Source organism: Cryptomeria japonica, chromosome 5 (assembly GCF_030272615.1).
Source record: "Cryptomeria japonica chromosome 5, Sugi_1.0, whole genome shotgun sequence".
Lineage (NCBI taxonomy): Eukaryota > Viridiplantae > Streptophyta > Pinopsida > Cupressales > Cupressaceae > Cryptomeria > Cryptomeria japonica.
This window is the reverse complement of record NC_081409.1, coordinates 672,563,562-672,581,017: the sequence shown is the minus strand read 5'-3', so window position 1 is coordinate 672,581,017 and position 17,456 is coordinate 672,563,562. Positions and strand designations below refer to the sequence as shown.

General features: G+C 35.1%; 1 protein-coding gene across 1 annotated transcript; it reads right to left on the bottom strand.

Moving 5' to 3' along the window:
- Window positions 1-3,094: 3,094 nt before the first annotated feature.
- LOC131039507 (uncharacterized) lies at window positions 3,095-4,531 on the bottom strand. The gene is made up of 2 exons (XM_059220820.1): window positions 4,176-4,531; window positions 3,095-3,953 (listed from the first exon to the last, which is right to left on the bottom strand). Exons 1-2 carry the CDS (start codon window positions 4,529-4,531, stop codon window positions 3,095-3,097), a joined length of 1,215 nt encoding a protein of 404 aa, XP_059076803.1.
- Window positions 4,532-17,456: the final 12,925 nt, after the last annotated feature.

The window sequence follows — 17,456 nt, the reverse complement described above, 5'->3', positions numbered from 1 at the left end:
GAAATTTTTTTCAAAGAAAAATTTCGTCTTCCCCTCAAACTTACAAAAGATCTAAAAAGAGATAATCTTAAAATGAATGTTGAAACTTGTCTTTTAAACGTCATATCTACTAAACCTAAGGTTTGGCAATGCCCAAAATATCACACCCAAATAAGGGAAAGGCATCTTCACAACTTGAAAATTTCCTTCAAATCTTCTAGATGCTTTGTCACCTCCACCAAACTTGCCTAGAATATCAATTCACTATACCATCAACTCCACTCAACAAGACTCCAAAGTAGAAACTAATAAATAATTCATTATCATGTGCCCATTTTTTAATATTTAGCAAACAAGAAAGTACCTTTGATTCAAGGAAAGTTATAACTATCATTTCCCACATACAAAAAGAAAATTCCATATATGAAGTTGAACATGCCAATTTCCAATTTGGATCTCCTATCCAAAATGGATTCTCTTGCATCAGCCTTATGACTTTCAAAGTTATTCATTGATCTAATGACAATTAGTATTTGTTCTGTGATAATGCAATATCATACTGTGGACTCCCAAAGTATCTTAGATTATTATTAATAGAGACACATTGAGGAGATAAAAATTTAACCTATGTAGTCAAACTAACTCAGGAGTGTGGCTTCTATTTTCACATGTAATTTGACTTACATTTGTTTCATTATTTTTACAGGTTTGATTGTGTCAATGAAACTAATTTATATAGCTTACTAAAACTAAATGATAGTGTGAGTAGATATTATGTCATTTTGAAAATTAATTTTGAAGGTTTCTTTCACCATTAGTTGATCATGTAAGTTCTAGACCTTTAATTTACGATATTGATCTAATATTAGGAAAATTTTATGGAGAGATTGAGCCTGCATGCATTAAACATATCTTAGAGATCTAGGAGCTATAGCTACTCCCTCAAATTTAAAATGAACTTCAAAGTTATTTATAGTTACTTGCTGATATTTTTCAAGAGATTTTGTTCTTCTTACCTTCAATCACCTACATTCAATACACATTCACCTATAGTACTTAGTTTGCACACTCTTTTGGACACACATACTAGATGGCTTTAAATATTTAAGCTAACATTCAATAATATAAGAACACATTAGCCACAAAATTGTATAATTTTAGAGTACAATAGATATCCAAACTTGCCAAAGTCTACTCTTAATAGAATATTAAATTCTTAAAATTCTTGTATATAAATTAACTTTTTAATTTAATTTTTACTCATTTTTTATGTTATTTTATATGCATTGAATCATCTTGTTTTGTATATACATCGATGTCATCTTCATATTGTGCTACATTGTGTTTATTTAAATAAACACAAATTCATAAAGGTCTATGGTGCAAGAAGTCCTAGAGAATTCAACCATTCTAACTTTCTTTCCTCACATTTATTGGTCATGTTGCATGTGAGAATCAATTTTAGTAATATTCTTAATTGTATATTTAAGGATATATAGAAGATAAAAGAAATTAAATTGATAGTGATAACAAATTTATCTTTTAAATTTATTCTTGTAGATGTATAATCAATATGAGTAAGAATATAACATAAATAAACAAAACACACTAAATTTTGGTATGATAAAAAATAATATTCTAATAAAATTTAGCCTTTACTTGTATACGAGATGTATGAACAAACACTTCCATATAAAAAGTAACAAAAAATCTCTAAATCTAGGATAGAGAATTCTATGGGCCTTAGAAAAGAGCTATCCATTATCTCAAAACACTAGGAAGAGGAAAAAATTCTTTTGATTATAAATAAATAGAGCTATAAACTATGTCCAACTAAATTTTGTATGAGATCTTTTGTTACCAATATTTCAATGTCTCTTCAAGTAATTCCAAGTACATGTTAGGTCACAGCCCCATTCAACATTGTGTATGTCTTTTCTTTCCCTTCAATGCAACATTTTTCTTCAACTACAATATTTTTGTGTTGGATTTTTTAAGAAATCTTTTTCATTATATGTTTTTTCAACTCTACAATATTATTGTGTTGAAATTTCTAAGAATACATTTTTTATTATAGAATGAAATTTCATTTTGTTTGGAATTGGTTTCCAATCTTTTAATTCTCATGGTCTTATAGTTGAAATTTTTCCTTACAATAGGAGAAAAGATCATATCCAATTTTTCTTTTTTAAGAAAATTGAGATATTTTTCTTCACAAAGCTTAAAAAAATCTTATGTAATTAAATAAATGAATATTATCTATTTTATTTCACTCAAAAAAATGCTTTCTTAAACAAAAATTAGATAAAAATTGTTCACAATAGAAAATTTCCATTTATTCTTTGAATTAAACAATAGAGTTTTCAAGATTTCCTACCCATTTAAATCACTAATACCTATTTTAATCGCTAATAAAGATGTGAACTATCTGAAGAACTGATGCTTAAAATGATGTACATGGGCTATTTCATTGCCTTGTATGGAATATAACAAGACTACCAACAAAATTAACTTATTAAGTGGAGCACAATGACTCAAATAAATCTTCTGCACTAATCAAGCTCAAAGAGTTACATCTGATAAAGTAAGCATAATGCAATTTCTAACGCTCAACACTTATTTAAAACCACAGTGAATCTATGTGCAATGAATCTGATACCCACCATTGTAATTGCTACGTAAGGACATGGAAAATTATTTAGAATTTAAATCCATTGTGGTGACACTAAATATCTGAATATTTGAAATGAATTGAAGATATATTAGGTATGTGGTAAAGGTCAGTTACAACGTGTTAATTCCTTCTTACTCCTATCCTTGGTTAACATTGCCTCAGATTTAGTACTGATGTGACCTGGCCAAGTTAAAAAAATTGATGGATCTTTACTGGAGATGGATTTAGGAGTATAAACAAAGACAATTCAATAGCTTCAACAAAAAGCATGGCAGCCATATATTAAATCTTGTGTTCTTTCCTTTTAAAAGAGGGACCTCCCATACATGCCTGTTGTGAGGAAATGATGAAATGACTTAAGTCCCTTGGAGTACAAAGATAATACCACTCTAACAAAATAGAAAAACATAATAAAACATAATAGCAATTAACTTTTGCACCTCATACTTCCCACTTCCCCTGGATTTGGTTCGAATTTCTGAAAGAATAAGAAAGAGCAACGCTCCCGTCCATTCTTTTCAATACATATCTTTCCACTACAACATAACAAGCAAATTTTCCTGCCATCCCATCGCTACTAAAGGATTTCTTCACCCTCACATCTCTTACTCCTCCTTCTAATCCATATCTTTCTTGACCCGCCCTCATTTTGGCAATGATGGGCCAGCTAAGTTTCACACCAACACGCCCTCTTGATTGCTTTCCCACACCACTAAACAAAACACTCCCATCATTATCTCTAATCTCCTCAGTTTGCTCTTCTCCAAACAGTAACACTTCTTCAACCATTAAGCTTTTCTCCACATCAACATATTTTTCTGTCACGCGTCCAGTAGAATATATCTCTTCCCAGAACTTTTCTAGATCCATCTTGTAGAAGGGACACTCCATGAGCTGAATCTTAGGATCCTCCAATCTGGTACCCAATTCATTGATAAAGATAAAGGGGATGTACCACTCCGCCACAATAACAACTGGGGGCCTTCTCTGTAACAAAGGGAAATCAAAAGGGGGAAGCTGTGCTCTCAGCTCAGGATTCTCCCCTCCAACATGAGCAAGTCTGAGATGATTACTACGCATGTCTTTGGCTACCACAATCCGATGCTTCCTACGCAAGAACAGAGGAGGGAAACCATCAGAAACTATACTCTTTGCTTTAAATCTAGACTTCCTCCTGGAGTTTATCTTCATATGTTGATATGAGTCGGCGGGTTGCAAAGGTCTAGGATGAAAGTCCTTCACAGATCTACAGCAGCAGAAGGTCACCATGTCTTCGTCGGTAGAGCATGTTTCCACTAGTCTGCTTCCACCATCAAATACAATCACGTAGTTAGTTATTCAAATGATTCTTAATTGCCCATAAATACAAATTCAATACTCTAATAAACAGATAATGCAACTATATTGTTTATGCCATATCTTTCAATATCATTTCTAATTTATAAGTATTGCTAGGTACCCAGAAAGGAAAAAATCCTCAGAGACGAAAAAATCACATAGAAGTGAAATCTTTTATTTTTACCCCTTGTGCTTGCCCTCAGCTCGCACGACATAGTAGCAATTGGAGGAGATGGGTTGGCCCAAAACAGGAATAAAATACACGCTATAAGATTCTGTTCGAGAGTTTTTCCTCTTACGTTTAGTCTTCTGGATTGTTAAGCATTTGTCTTGGGGAAATGGCAATTCTCGCAGGTAAGCATTGCGGAATCCCCAACAGTTGAAGCCATTCATATCATGCTCATCTTCCTCGAGTAAGAGATATGCAGAGTAAGGATCCGGGGGCAATGAGAATAAAAGTGGGCTTTGTTGCTGAGGATTGGCATTTCTTACAGCTGCATGGGCCTTCCTGTAGGCTGCTATAGATATTGTGGAATACATTGATTGATCAGGTAAATATGATTGTGGGGAACTCTCGGTCTAGTTTCTGACTTATATAGGAATAGGTCATCCAGAGCTATACGAGCAGTCGATTAGCAAGTTGCTCGCAGTTTTTGACATTTCCCTACGAGCTCTTCATTAAAATAACTAACGTAGAAAGTTGGGAAGTGTCCGGATGTTGCAAGATAGACATTAACATTTACCTGTGATGTCATATAGCACTCACTTGATTTATGTATGAGATTTTAAATAAAAAATACACTTTTGACTTGTTCTTATTGTTATTATTTAATTTTAGTTTCCTGGGGAATATGTCTAGGGCAGAGTTTCCATTCGCCTGCTGTTTATACTTTTAAAATTCTTCAAAGGTCAACCATTTTTTTTAAAAACATATTCACATCTAAAAAAATCTAATGAATATTGGAGAGTGTTTAGAGTGAGTGAGAGAGGTTAGGGTGGCAAGCCACAGAAGATTTTGGTTTATATATTAGTATTTTTAATTTTCTAATATTTTTTAATAGGTCAATGGAATTTTTTAATCTTATTTGTATTTGTATTTAATCTTATTTGTATTTGTATTTAATCTTATTTGTATTTATTGTAGATATGGTATTTTATGTCACTTAATGGTGGTGGGGAAGTTGCTAGTTATACTTTTTTATTCAAATGTCAACGAAGTTTGTCAAAATCACAAGTTTTAATTTTTAGTAGTTGCCTTTGACAAGTAACTATTGCAATCAATTTTTCTCAGCTTATAGATTAATATTTGTCTTTTCTAATTAATGAATTGTTATAATTTTTTTAACTTAGTTAAGTATTTATCTTTTCAAAAGTCAATATTCTAATATTTTAACAAAAAATATTTTAAAGGTCATTTACTAACAATATGATTGGTTAAAAGATTTTATCCCTTTCTAAAATTATTTGTGAAATTGAGTAATAACATAATTTATCACATTACAACATACCTTTGAGTAATAACATAATTTATTACATAAAAAATGAGTGGGAGCTGGAGTTTAAGGGTTTCTTCTACAGATGGAGATGATGCAGGGGATGAAGATGGCGATGGTGACACTCTTCTCTTTCGCCATGTTCTTCCCTGTGCCTTGGCCCTTGTGGAGCTTGCTTCCTAGTCAATGGCGGTGTTTGGGTTTATCGACTGCAAATGGTGGGGGCAGATACCTCGGTCCTTCAGGATGTGCCTGTCTTGCAACCTGTTTTCTTTTGTGTCGTGCTTTCTGCAGTTCGTGGGTTTCTTGCTTAGTTTTCCACTACTCTGCTTGGTGGGTTTGAAGGTTTGTGGTCACTCTCCTTGGGCAATGATTTTTCTATTTGGCTTCTCTTGCCCTCTTTCATCTCCCCCACAAGGAGGCATTTATGTTCTAGGTTTTGGTTTTGCCTGATGGTTGCTACTCTTGTGGAGATGCTCGTGGCTAAGAAAGGGGGTGTTGTAAAAGGGGTCGGGCTTGGATGTAGTAGGGATATTTGGGATCCAAGTGGTTTTGCCTTGGATTCCAATGTTTTTTTTTCCCTTTTGGTTCGTGCTTGGGGGTTTCTTCCTCCTTCTTGGTTTTGGGTTGTGGGGCTGCAGGGGGCCTTATGCCCTATTTTTGTTTCTTCCTTGTTTGCCCTCCTCCTCTTATTTCTATTACTCCTTTCTCAGCCATCTGGTTTATTTTTTAATTTTTCCTTTTGAGGTGGTCTCGTCTCATATTAAGGTTGAGATGATGGGTATTGGAAATATCTAGTTTCCTATTGAGGTGGAGATGGTGGTTTTGATTCTTGTTGGCATAAGTTGGAGGGAGGCCTTGGAGCTATTGACTCTTGTTTGGCTTGGATCTGAGTGTGGGTTCATTGTTCTCTTCACCCCTTTGCTCTTTATTGAGGTAGTAATGTTGGGAGATAACATTTTCTTAGATCCAGGTGCTTCCTCTTCTATTTTGGAGGATCTTTATCTTGAGGCAAGTGATTTTTTGGTTGTTGGATCTTTTCTTTCAAGCTCTTTTCTGTCTTCTCCTATAGAGGTGGAGAGTGTGGTGGTGCTTGCTTGTATGGATGCTATCTTGATTAGGCCTCTATTTCAGCTCAAGGTGGTTGAGGGTACCACTTCAAAACCCTTTGATGTGGTTCTGGGAGCCATTTCAAAACACCCAGTTTTAAGGTTAGGGAAGCCTTTCAAAATCCCTTTGTTTCTAGTCAGCTTGTTTTATTCGCCTTGTCTTATCTTGTCTGGCTAGCAGCTAATAGTTTTCAAGGGCCCAATTGAGATTGTGGCTATTTTTGGTTATGGGCTAGTCAAGTTTTTTGCTATCTAAAGTCTTTGTCTCAGGTCAACGGAGCCTGAAACAACCATGTTATTTGGCTAAGGGTGCCTCCTAACCCTCGTCATTTTCCCTTAAGTTTGAGGCTATAGTCTGGCCCGCATAAATTGCATTGATTATATCTTAAGTATTTGGTTGGTTCTTTCTGCCTATGGCAATGTTGGTGTTTGGTTGGCTTTTGTCAGCTCAATTGTGTTTGGGCTATTGGTTTTCATGGTTTATTCTCAATGGCAGCTATGTACTATGGGTTCCATATCCTAGTAAAATCTAAGGGTTTTGGGTCCCTCCAAAACCTATTGTAGGGGGTTTCGGGTCCTCTCAAAACCTATTTTTCCCATAATAAAAAACATACCTTTCAGATTTGACCTTGTGCAAAATTAATTAATTTTTTTCTTTTTACTTGTACTTTTGATTTTATTTGATCTACTCTACATTTATTTTGATTAATCTTATGCATATGTCAATCTCCATCACATATCTATTTTTTCTACTCTACATCTTAAGTTGTGCATATGTCAATCTCCATCTACTCCTACATTTATTTTGATTAATCTTGTGCATATGTCAATCTCCATCACACATCTTGAGCTTAAATTTTGAAACACTTGGAGATTGAATCTTAGAAAAGTCAACAATATAAAAGATAGCCCTATGAGTCTACTTTCCAAATATGTAATTTATTTTAATACCCACATAAAAATTATAACTTTTTGCATGGAGTTCTAAAAACTGTGTTTTAAAAATGTTTGATTCAATACCATACCATGCATGTGTACAACCAACACTTTTTGACACAATTAAAATTATTTTCTCAAACCGTTTTGGGAAGTGGTTTGTAACATACTGAAGATTGATGAGCATATTTTTCTGTTTTTTATTTTTTATTTATTTTTAATTAATTTTTTAATAACCGTAATTATCATTTAAAAAAATTGACATGTACGACCCACATAATTTGATGTAAACTTAACATTTTTTTATTTTTTTAAAAAAGGAAAAAATTTTTGTGTAGATTGATGACATATAATTTTTTTTTCAAAATTCATTAAAATAAAAAAGTTATTAAATTAACAAAAATAGTTAATATTTAAAGTTTATGGACCCGATTTAGTATAAATTAAATGAAAAATAGTTAAAAAAAATCTACATATTTAGAATCTAGACAGTATAATCTAAAATGGTTTTTAATTTCATATAAAAATTCTCTAATTAGAGGCACATAAACTATTTCAGAAGATCATATTTGTGCTTTCGTTCATGGAGATTTGAATTTGCAAGTCCATGTCTCAGATGTGGCCATCCCAGGCCTATCTCGAAACTAATCCCAAGGCAAGTGGTGGGTTGTGGAATCAACTTCCACAGGATGGGCCCTTGTCTTGGAAACGGGGGCCCATTCCTTTTTTGTGAGGATAAATGGTTGTTAGGATGTGTAAAATTGGATTTAAAAATGAGGGCCCATTTTTTAAAAATGGGAACCCATTTCGTTTTCAACCAGGCCCCCATTTGAGAACAAAACGAGGGCCCATTTAGTTTCGCTTCAGGCCTTTGTTACTTTTTACCTCAAGGACCTGAAGTGAAAATGGGCCCCCGTTTCTAAGAGCACGTTTTCCAATGCATGAACTTCCACCAATTTGTGACCCATTACCTTGCACTTACCCTTTTTAGAGTCAAACATAGGGAAAAATTACTACAAACTGGTTGATATTATGGCATTTATTGTTGTCAAAAATACCAATCAAAATAGATATGAGGCCTACAGTGTGGCTTCTAAGAAATTAAAGTTAAATATCTTTGATGTAGGGCTGAAAACCCTCTCAAATTAAGCATGCAAATCACCAAAAATTTGACTTAAAATTTGATATGGATACTCTCCTAATCCACACATACAAAATACAACTCAAATATGTAGGTAAATGTAGAAAATAAAAAAAAAATCCACTTCTCATTAGTCTTATCCAAATGTTTAGGAAATAAAAAATTTACATAGTAAATCTACAAATGCGTTGCATAACAGCCTTACAAATACATTGCATAGCAGGATCAGGCTTCAAAAAACACTCCAAAATTAGACATGAAACTGATAAAATCAATCACAATAACTAGAAGAAATTAAAAGCCAAGACACTTCTTCCCCTTATACATCCTATTGTAAAATTGGGTTCATAATCTTCAACCTATAACAAGATTCAATACGGCTTCATTTTTGAAGCCTAAATCCACCCATTATCATATTTCTCCATCTTCAAACTTGGAATTTTCTTCAAACACAAATTTATTCTTCCCCTCAAACTTACAAAAGATTTGAAAAAATGAGAATCCTATAATGAATGTGGAAACTTGGCTTTTAATCACCATAGCTACTAAAACTAAGGTTTGGTAACCCCAAAATGTCACACCCAATTAAAGAAAAGGCATCTTCCCAGGGCGTGTGCACAAAGATGGTGGTCAGAAAAGTGGACACGACCCAAAAAAAACTTGAAAAAATAGGCAGCGCATATGCGGTTTTAAAATTTCAAATTCCCGCGTACGCGCTTAGGTTTGTTCTTCCCGAATCTAGAAAAGGTAGCGCGTACACGCTATGACTAGGAAAATTAGCGCGTATGTGCTAATAATCCTTGTAAAACCATGTACGCAGTGCCTGATAAAATTTTTTTTAAAAAAAAACTGGGTCCTCATTTACCCGAAAAGCGCATTTTTTAGTTTGTTTTTTTCCCATTTTCTAACCTAAACCATGAACGGGGTGCTAAATTTGTCCTCCAGGCTATGGATCAAGGTTAGTTTTTGTTTATTTTTCTCTTTCTTTTTGGTTTATACAATTTGTTTTACATTTTGAATTTAATTTCATTAATTTTGATTAGGTTTTTCATTTTTTGTTTCAAAAACCAGATTCTTCTAATCCAAAACAAGAACAACCAAATGCACCTCCTGAAAACACACAAGAACAACCCCCAATTCCTCATTTTGACAGCACAACCAAAACACAAGAAGAATTAATTAATCAGTTATGGAAAAATACATCCAAAATCAGTAGACTGGTTGTAAAATTGAAAACTTCTGAGCTTGACCATCATCAATCCCTCGCCACTAGCCTAGAAACATTAGCTAGTGGTGCCATAGCTATTTCCATAGAAATTACCAAATGGGGAAGCTTTAGGGATAGGTGTCGTCAATTCTATGCCAATGGGTTATCATACAATGGAGTTAAAAACAAAAATATTTCTAAACAACAAATATGTGCCCTTTTTGTTGACCCCAAAACTGGTCAGTCATTACCTCCTAATACAAAGAGGTTTCCCATACATTGGTGTACCAATGTGCAGATGAAGAATATTTTTTGGCAGAGGTGGTGGATGGTCTTTGATGATCCACCTTGTAATAATTATGAGGAGCCATTATATTTTTTGAGAAAAATATATTGTGAGTTTGAGCTCAATGTGCGCCCAAATTATTTTGACATGAGAGAGTTTCACGGTAGAGGTGGTGGCTCTACCCAAGATAGACCTGAAGCCCATAGGCGATTAGCCACGGAGAGTCGCCGCCCCCTAGCACCCAAACCCAAGGTGCATTAGGCTGTCCCATTAGAGCTGAAAGAGTCGATGGAGCTACAGACTCTTTAGGTAGCCACAACATTGACTGATGCCATCATCTAGCATGGGACATCATTAGCACACCCTATTGTATTGGATGATGAGCTGTTAGAGGGCGACAGAGAGCCCATCGAGCATATGTGTGTTAGTTGCTCAGGGATAGATGATGCAGCTGGTGCAGATGGATACTCATATCATCTATGCATGATTTGTGGTTGTAGATGTCAGGCTCACACGGTTGAGGATGTCGCACTGATAGATGAGTTGATGGACATGGTGTTTGCCCATAAGCCACAGACACAGGTGTGTTGATTTGAATTCATAACATTTTATTTATTAGTCACTTTAATTTTGTAATTACATAAATGAATTTTCATTTATACATCGATTTAAATTGAGACAAATAATATGCATTTTAGGATGCAGCAGCGGTATCCCATACACCTCCCCTAGTTACCACAGCTGCAACTTCGACGCCTGAGGTATAAATTTTGTAACATGTTAAAATAGAATAGTACACTTTGAATTCAAAAAAATACAAGATATACTAACTATCTTTAATGCTTGGTCCAATTTCTGGTTTGTAGGTGTTGACAAGGGACGAAATGTCCCAGATTGATGACATCACGCTGTCGGCGATCGATTTTGGCCTACAAGGCTATATGGTATCATATTTTGTACAACTCTTTTTATGTATTGTTTTGATGGAATATGCAAGTAATTTCATTTTAGATTTTTAAAATTATGTTTAATTTATTATCTGTACTAATATCTCATGTTAATTTTATGTTTTTAGGGCACCCCCTCCACGTCTAGGGCTCGTCCGAAGAAAAAGAATATCTCGAAGATGCCAAAACATGTGAAGAAGGTAATTGAACACATTTTTAGTTGTACAATTGTTTGAAAATGTTGAAATCAAGTATTAGTTGGGGTTTGTAGATTGATTAGTGTTTTTTGTCTATTTTACATGTACAGTGGCCATTGAGCTTTGTGGATATGTTGAATGCACCTGATTCGCCCACGAGTCAAGAGAGGGCGGAGGTATGTATCTCTACTTTATTTTCTTGATTTCATGATTATATGCATGCATACATGCGAACTTGTGATATATTATAATCTTATATTTTTTCATACAGGAAATATCCATACCTATTTCGTCAATGGCGAACCCTCCTCCTTGCACTGGAGAAGCATATCAAGATCCGATACACTTTTGTTTGATATGTAAAATTAATTGTTTTCAACCTTCAATACTTATCATTATATTAATTGTATTTAATCTTTGTACATTTTTTGTATAGGTAATAGCGACCATTTCTACATCGATGGTGAGCCATCCTTAGTCCATTGGAGAAGAATCTGAGGCACAGGTACGTCATTGTTCTCTATATTATAGCTTTTAAGTGTTTTTGATATATTTATGTTAGTACATTGTATGAATTGTACATTTAATCTACAATAGACTTGTTTGCGGTATGTCCATAACGTGGATCCATTTAAGTATGTCTTCAAGAAAACTCCTAAGAGTGACAAGGAGAGGAGAGCAAAGACATTAGCTCCTGGATCAGCTGATGAGGTAATCTACATTTCAATTGCAAAGGAATTAAAGTTAAATGCATAGTTATGATGTTAATTGTGAACTATTTTCTACAAAAGAATTCTAACTTGGCTTTTGAATTGTGGTTTTGTAGCCATCTACAGAGCTGCGTACTGCGCCAAAGAGGCTTGATTTTGATGATCCACCAGAAGTTTAGGATCATATAGTGTTAGTTTTGGTCATAGAATGACCAATACATGTAGATATATTCTACATTTTGATTTTATATTGATTTGGACATGGCATATGCCACATTTTTGTAATACTTGTATTGACTTGGTAGACATGCCTTTTTATATATATATAAATATCGATATTCGATCCAATAAATGTGTAATGAGTTCTTTATTTTGTATTCATTGTATTTTGTGGTTGTCCTTTTATAAATTTAAATGAATATTTGCATATGTAATCAACAATATGAATATAAACAACAAAAATATATGATATAAAGCATTGCGATCATGTAATATGATTTTATAAAATTTCTAAAATGTTGAATTAACCCTACAAAACTCCTTGTATTTAGTTCATTATTGTGTATTTGTTGTATTTGGTGGCTGCCTTTTTATAAATTTAAATGAATATTTGCATATGAAATTAACAATATGAATATAAACAACAAAAATTGACAATATGAATTTAAACAACAATGTGTTTGGTGCGAGAGCACCCTCATGCTCGCAATGGTCAAATTTTGTTCCTCGTGTGCACAAACTAATGTCGCAAGTGTGTCTGGGTGGGTATGTTTACATTAGGCATGCCTCTATCATGCATCCCAAAGCACCAAAATGTCGAGAGTCATACCCTACCAGTGAGATCTCTCAAGTGCCCTGAGTCCAAAAAATTCTCAAAATTTGACAGATTGTTTCTTCCAATCCATGACACATATGATTGATTTGTTTGATCTCGTGGGGTCGTGTGAGGGTCCTCTACAATGGCCTATCTCAGTGTTTGACGACTCGAAGCCATTTTTAATTAGTAGCATTTTTTCGCCTGCTCAAAAAACTGTCAGTTGCTTGCAAGGAAAAGTTGCAAGATTGGCTAGAATTGATTGTGTTCCTCGTGTGCACAAACCGACATCATGAGCGTGTCTGGGTGGGCATTTTTACGCTAGGAATGCCACTTTCATGCATCCCAAAGCACTAAAACATTGAGAGTCATACCCTACCGGTGAGATCTCTCAAGTGCCCTGAGTCCAAAAAATTGTCAAAATTTGACAGACTGTTTCTTCTAATCCACGACACATACGGTCGATCTATTTGATCAAGTGAGGTTGCGTGGGGGTCCTCCACATTGGCTTATCTCGGTTTTCGATGACTCGAAGCCATTTTCAATTAGTAGCATTTTTTCGCCTACTAAAAAAACCATCAATTGCTTCCAAGGAAAAGTTGCAAGATTGGCTAGAATTGATTATGTTCCTCGTGTGCACAAATCGACATCGTGAGCATGTCTAGGTGGGCATTTTTACACAAGGAATACCCCTATTGTGCATCCAAAAGCACCAAAACATCGAGAGTCATACCCTACCGGTGAGATCTCTCAAGTGCCCTAAGTCCAAAAAATTGTCAAAATTTGACGGATTGTTTCTTCCAATCCATGACACATACGATCGATCTGTTTGATCCCGTGGGTTCGCGTGAGGGTCCTCTACAATGGGCTACCTTGGTTTTTGATGACTCGAAGCCATGTTCAATTAGTAGCATTTTTTCACCTGCTCAAAAAACTGTTAGTTGCTTGCAAGGAAAAGTTGCAAGATTGGCTAGAATTGATTCTGTTCCTTGTGTGCACAAACCAACGTTGCGAGCACGTCCAGGTGGGCATGTTTAGGCTAGGCATTCCCTTTTTGTGCATTCCAAAGCACCAGAACATCGAGAGTCATACCCTACCGGTGAGATCTATCAAGTGCCCTGAGTCCAAAAAATTGTCAAAATTTGACAGACTGTTTCTTCCAATCCACGACACATAAGGTCGATCTGTTTGATCTTGTGGGGTCGCATGAGGGTCCTCTACAATGGCCTATCTCGGTTTTCAATGACTCGAAGCCATTTTTAATTAGTAGCATTTTTTTGTCTGCTCAAAAAACCATTAGTTGCTTGCAAGGAAAAGTTGCAAGATTGGCTAGAATTGATTTTGTTCCTCGTGTGCACAAACCGACGTCACGAGTGCATCAGAGTGGGCATGTTTACACTAGGCATGCCCCTGTCATGCACCCCAAAGCACCAAAACATCGAGAGTCATACCCTACCAGTGAGATCTCTCAAGTGTCCTGAGTCCAAAAAATTGTCAAAATTTGACGGACTATGTCTTCCAATCCACGACACATACGGTCGATTTGTTTGATCCCGTGGGGTCGCGTAAGGGTCCTCTACAATGGCCTATCTCATTTTTTGACGAATCGAAGCCATTTTCAATTAGTAGCATTTTTTTGCCTACTCAAAAAACCATTAGTTGCTTGCAAGGAAAAGTTGCTTGATTGGCTAGAATTGATTATGTTCCTCGTGTGCACAAACCGATGTCGCGAGCGCGTCTAGGTGGGCATGTTTACACTAGGCATGCCCCTATCGTGCATCCCAAAACACTAGAACGTCAAGAGTCATACCCTACTGACACAATGTAGAAGTTGCTTGACAACTTTTTTGACAATTTTTTTGACAACAATGACAATTTTTGCTCAAATTGTATCTAGTCTCAATCTATCACCCCTATGACCTGATAATGACTCAAATAATTATCCATGATTATACAAGAATCAAGAATGCTCATGATTGACCAGGGACACATCACATATACTCAAAACATAGTCACAAAACATTGTCACATATTATTCAAAAATTTGCCTCTAAATATGGTCAAATCAGCTCTTGGCTATTTGATTATACAAAAAATTGTCTTACAAATAATTTCATGGGCTTTTATACAAAATTTGGCATTACAATATATGCAATTCAGCTCATCGCCATTTTAATATACAAATCATCTCATGGGCTTTTATACAAAATTTGGCATTACAATATGTGCAATTCAGCTCATCGCCATTTTAATATACAAAATTTGGCATGTACATATGTACAAATCAGCTCATTGCCACTTAAATATACAAAATTATGCCCCTAAACATGTAAAAATCAGCTCATGGGCATTTATATATACAAAAAATGAATATAGAACAATTCGTCGACGATTTATACAAAATTCTCAAAATCATTCTACTCTGAACCATAGAATCAATCAAGTGAGCCTTCAGGATTGGCTCTAACCCGTATTGTGTCAAGTATTACCTCATGGTCAGATTCATGAACTTTCCATAAAATCTTGTTATGAGGTCTACCATGATACTTCATCAAATGAATATTTGTTGCAACAACAAGGTTAGAGAAATGAAGAATATGTCTGTGTGTTTCAAAGTCCTCGAACAACCAAACATCAGAATTCTTGATAGGGTGTCTCTGAAGCCATGTTCCTGTCACGACAATAGACCCTATTGGGTACTCAATACCCTCTCCATCAATGATTGTGGTTGTCAATTTTCTTTTAGGCTCAACACAACAACACAAATAGTAATCTTTTCCTTCTTCATTGTTCTCTTCTACAACAACTGCATACACATGACTTGCATTTTATAAAGTGTTAATTAATACCAAAAATAAAGTATGATGTACAACAAAATGAACCAAAAAGAATACTAGCAAAAAAATTAACTCAAAAAATCACCTGAATCCAATAGGTCAGATACATGGTCAAAATCCACTGATGTCTCCATCTAGCTCAATTGTAGTGCTTTGGGAATTTGATATGAATCAATGGGAACCAACGGTCTACAAGACCATTTGTCAACCCACTCTTCTGATTCACATTCTTCCAACATACAATACTTGCATGAAGAGCAAAACCATACCATCTGTCTTGTATAAATTACCAGTGAACTTGAATTTGAACTCATAAATGAGTGCATGTCACTCGATCCTGCAACTGTACAACAATCTAGATAGTTTTCAATGTTAGATTCAGTAATCAACCAAAAATATCTACGAACCAATGACGTACCTGGATTACCTGGACCCATCGTAGACTTACACCATCTCACAATTATTTCTGCATCTACCAACTCAACACCACCTTCATACTTCAATTCTTCCCTGGCTAGGGCTCTTTTCACACATGCTCCTGCACCATCATGCTCTCCCTTACCATGTCCAGCCTCAGTGAAATTCCAAAAATGTTGTGCACCACTTGTCACATGCATCCTTGTAAGCCAATAAAACATCCTTGCATTCTTGAATTGTGCGGTGCAATTATCTGACCATATTAAGTGTTGATTGTATCGTATGTTCCTTTCCCTTAAACTATCATAGAAAACTTTAAAGCATCCTTGTACAGACTCCGATGAATGAGTACGATCATCACTTATGTAGAAGTGATACTCTCTTACAACCTTTCTATCCTCCTCTATGCTATCATCTGCATGAATGAATGCTATGTGTACAAAAATAGAAACTTGTGTAGAGTGATAATACATGGATTGCACTTCATTTTGAGGTTGTAGTGTATAATTTTCAGCGAAATCAACGATAGAGACAATGGTGCCAAGAGGAAATGTGTCCTTACACAACTTGAATTGCTCATCTAACCATAGAGATCTATGTGTATGCATTGTGTACTCATAAACTAGTTTCTCTTGAAACATTTTCATAAATTGAGCTACACATATATCATTTTTCACTAGCTCACATCTCTTCAAATATTTTCCATCTTTAACTCCATATGTGACTGTCTTGTATTTTCCAAAAGAAACTAGTTTCGTACCAATTTCATGTGTGCTCTCCAAATGTATGCATCTTGGTAAATGTTGCAAACCTCCACATATAGCACAAGAACCTTCCAAACAAGGCATCTTATAATAAATGCAACCATCATGTCTATTACATAACACACTTGAAATAAATTATCTTGCCGACTTAGGAGGTGCTTGTATATTACATTCCTGCAAAACATCGTTAGTGTGCAAAGTAGAACAAATATGACGAAAAGTATCATAATGCATGGAAAATTCAATATGCATCCTGCAACAACACGTGGTGCATACATGATTAATCTTAATATAAAAAGGTTTTGCCATTTCAAAAAATCTTTGAGAAATTTTTATTTGAGGAAACTTTTGAAGGAATCTTTCATAAAATTTAGTTTGAGTCATATCCAAATAGTGTTTCGCATGTGGCTCATGATTTTTAGACCCAATTCGCCTTCTAACAACATCTCTTTGGTTGGGCGATACTCTTTTGTTGTCATGCCAAAAAATTTCAATTAATGTTTTTAGTGCATCTACAACAACCTTGTCTTTGCGTGGTAGTCTACCCGAGAATGCCCAAAGAGAATTATTGTTAGGTTCCTCTATTTGTTCTCGCCTCTTTAATGCT

Excerpts from the sequence above, each read along its gene's own strand:
- LOC131039507 (XM_059220820.1), bottom strand. The coding sequence starts at position 4,531 with ATGTATTCCACAATATCTATAGCAGCCTACAGGAAGGCCCATGCAGCT. Across the intron at positions 3,954-4,175 it reads GCTGAGGGCAAGCACAAGGG|ACTAGTGGAAACATGCTCTA; the intron begins GTAAAAATAAAA and ends TGGTGGAAGCAG.